Source organism: Olea europaea, chromosome 19 (assembly GCF_002742605.1).
Source record: "Olea europaea var. sylvestris chromosome 19, O_europaea_v1, whole genome shotgun sequence".
Lineage (NCBI taxonomy): Eukaryota > Viridiplantae > Streptophyta > Magnoliopsida > Lamiales > Oleaceae > Olea > Olea europaea.
Genome location: NC_036255.1, coordinates 10,633,035 through 10,636,339, shown reverse-complemented (window position 1 = coordinate 10,636,339; position 3,305 = coordinate 10,633,035). Strand labels below are relative to the sequence as shown.

The 3,305-nt window shown below is 37.3% G+C and overlaps 1 protein-coding gene across 1 annotated transcript; it reads right to left on the bottom strand.

Annotated features, from left to right (window-relative positions):
• Positions 1-544: 544 nt before the first annotated feature.
• LOC111368800 (glucan endo-1,3-beta-glucosidase 14-like) lies at positions 545-2,440 on the bottom strand. Its single transcript, XM_022990258.1, has 2 exons — positions 943-2,440; positions 545-775 (listed from the first exon to the last, which is right to left on the bottom strand). Exons 1-2 carry the CDS (start codon positions 2,423-2,425, stop codon positions 741-743), a joined length of 1,518 nt encoding a protein of 505 aa, XP_022846026.1. The 5' UTR covers positions 2,426-2,440; the 3' UTR covers positions 545-740.
• Between the last annotated feature and the right edge of the window lie 865 nt (positions 2,441-3,305).

Here is a 3,305-nt window from a genome sequence, read left to right as displayed (position 1 = left end):
GTAAGATGCATATGTTAAGCCGGGAGCCCCGTCAGTGCCTCGATCCCCGATTCAGTCCGAGTGGACAATCGTCCTATTTACTGTCCCATTTAGATTTTTTATTTTTTTTCATCAGATAGACCTGCTTTGTTGCACAGTTACCCGATTAGTGCTATTTCTAAAATTTTCTCTTTAAATGACATTTCTCCTGCACCACTTCGTTGGGCTTCTTTAAAATGAGTAAACAATCTCAAACTATATAACTGGACCAAAAATAATGTCACTTTGAAGTTCTTTTATTGCTGCAAACCAAGTGATAAAAAATAATATTTGACTATCATACATTTTTATGGTGAATTAAATTTTAATTAAAAAAAAAGAGAGACTCAAAATAAATTTCATCTTTTTGTTGTAATTTTTCATAATTTGAATTCATTCTTCATTCAAGATGCAAATCAATCATATGACGCGAAGTGTAGAATATCGTTACAAATTAATTAGTTGGAAGCATTTGATATGGCCAAATTGATTAGTCATTGAAGCTTTTTCGATAATAAATCAAAAATGAAAAATAAAATCAAGTAGCTATATTGCGAAATCTGTAAAGAATGCAACTCCAACTTAGGTAGCTAATCACAACAACAAAAATGTCAAATTAGCCAAACCTACCATTGCTACCCCACAATCGTTGCTATATTACACAAATAATATAATCGACAAACATGTCCTAAACACCAACAAATACTTCAAACTTGTCCAATTCAATAGCCTGTGGGAAACACGCAATTGCCAAATTCTGCAAGATAAAAAAACAAGCAAATATTCAGTAAAACCCACTAATTCTTAACATCAATCATCCATTATTTTATCGATTAATTTCCAAATTAAGTAGCACATAAATATAATTGTGAAATAATTTAATGTATTTAATTAAAAAATAGAAGGAAAGGATTGAATACTCACTAGGAGATTGAGTGACTAGGTAGGCCGCACCACCAAAATCACAAGAACCGCTTTTTCTAGCATTCTTTTGATAATAACTATTGAACGCGTATGATGCATGGGCATCGAGTGAATTAGGATTATAACAATTCGCACCCTCTTGAATTGGACGGCAATCAGCACCGCCTTCGCCACAAGCATAATCGAGTGCATCCTGTAATTTCTTCTTCCCGGCATCGCCATTGGCCACGCACCATGTCTGTGCCGCCTTACTGGCTGAAACCTCCCCACTTGGCGGTGCCGCCGCAGCTGGAACTTGATTCTTGCTTCCATTTTTCATCGCGGGCTGATGATTCTTTAAACCTTCCAGTGTAAGTGGTATGTCGTACACTTTCTTCTCGTTCGGGTAGAAAAGTCCGTAATTTCTTTCAGAAGTGGGCCCCGTCTTCTGGTTTTCATTGAAGAGGGCAAATAAATAGACGTTAAGAGGCTGGTTGGGCCTCAACGGGGTCCCCTTGCCGGTGAGCACTCTGCGGACAAGGTTACCGTTATACGCCGCCGCATTGGCTGGAGTTGAGCCAACCTCATTTTCATCTCCAGATGAAGGCCACCCAGTTTCAGATATCACCATTTTCAAATCTTTAAATCCCAATGCGTTCATGGCTGCAAAAACGGCGTCGACTTGGGCCTCGAACAGGCTTTTATACACAAGCCCGTTCTTCGGGTCGGTTACGCCTTTGTTATCCCTGAACATAGCGTAGTCTAGAGAAATGGTGTCTGTATTCGCTATGTAAGCGAAAAATGGATACGCATTGACCATGAGATAAGAATCCGTTTGTTTGAGAAAACTCAACATGGGCTTGACTACGGGTTCAATAAGCTCGGATTTGAATGATCCGGATGAAGAAGGGTAGGAAGATTGAAGTGCGCTTAATGCAACAGGGGAGCAGACTTTGATTTTCGAAGCGACGTCGTACTTTGAGAGAGATGCATAAACATTTTTCATGGCGGGTACGAGGAAAGTTGTGGTGTTTTTTGGGTCTACAAAGACTTCGTTACCAACGGCAATGGCGTCAATCAGAGTTTTGGGGTAGTAAGGGATTATGTTGGTCTGGACCCACTTGTCAGTGAAGGATAAGCTACCTGCGGCGGAGGAGAGTTGTTCATTAGGGAGCGCCACCGTGACGGAGATGCCAGAGCCAGAAAGGGCAGAGAGAACGGTGGAATCAGTGTCGTAAAGCTTCACTTTGGTTAGACCTTGCGCTTTGAGGAGTTGCACCACCTGCGGTGGCGATGGGAGGTTGTTAGCCACGCGGCCGTAGTTTATTCCAATTGTGCCGGAGTCACCTAGTGTCATTTGTGCCGTCGATAAAACAAAAATAAAAGTGAAAAAAAGGTGAGAAAAATGAGCCGAAAATGCCATGCTCTGAATCTTGAAAAAACAGAGCAAAAAATTGGAGAAATTGAGGAAGAAGTTGTAAGCAGTATTCGATTGTGTTTCCATGTCTCAACATAGGCTTATATAGGAAAATAGATGCTGGTGAAAACAGATGTGAAAAGGGGAAGTGGGGTAAGTGGAGTTAGGAAAAATGGTAATGTTAGTGGGGGTGTGTGGGTGAGTGGGTATGTGCGTGGGTAAAGGGGTTCTCTTAAATATTTTTACTAAGCATGTAATTAAGATAATTTATCATGGCTAAAGGGGTGGACCGCATTACGATGAGACATTTTACGAATTTTTGGGATTAATGTTATTATTTTTTTACCATTTTGAACGTTGGAGTTGGCATTTGCGTTTATTAGTAATGATAAGATTAGTCTTAATCAGAGAAGTAGGCCAGTGTACGGATCACTGGTGTAACGGGCATAAGATTCATCCTGTGATTTCCAACTTTCAGCTCTGTCGATTGATCTTATCTCTCTGCACTTTTTATCTAAACTAGAACGTTATATTTCGACTAGATAATCAATATTTTAGAAGTGTTCTTAATTGAGATTTTGATGAATTTTAATTTTTTTTATTAATTGATGTATTTCTGATTTCATTAAAATTTAGATGTCCTCAACTGAAATTTTAATAAATTATAATGAAATCGTTTAAATTCTATGGAGATTTATAAGTATTTCGTTAATAAGGATATTTTAAAAGATTTGGATGAATTTCAAATTTCAAATTAAATATAAAAAACTCTTTTGAAATTATCTCATTTTTAATGAGGTTATTATGAACTTCGTGGAATCTATTTAAATCCCTGAAATTCATTAAAATTTATAATATTTCAAAATCTATCAAAATCTCATTTGTGGAAATTTAATCTCATTCTTTAAATTTTTTTTAAACTAAGTTTTAATTATACATATTTTCTATAAAATAATTGTACCCATAA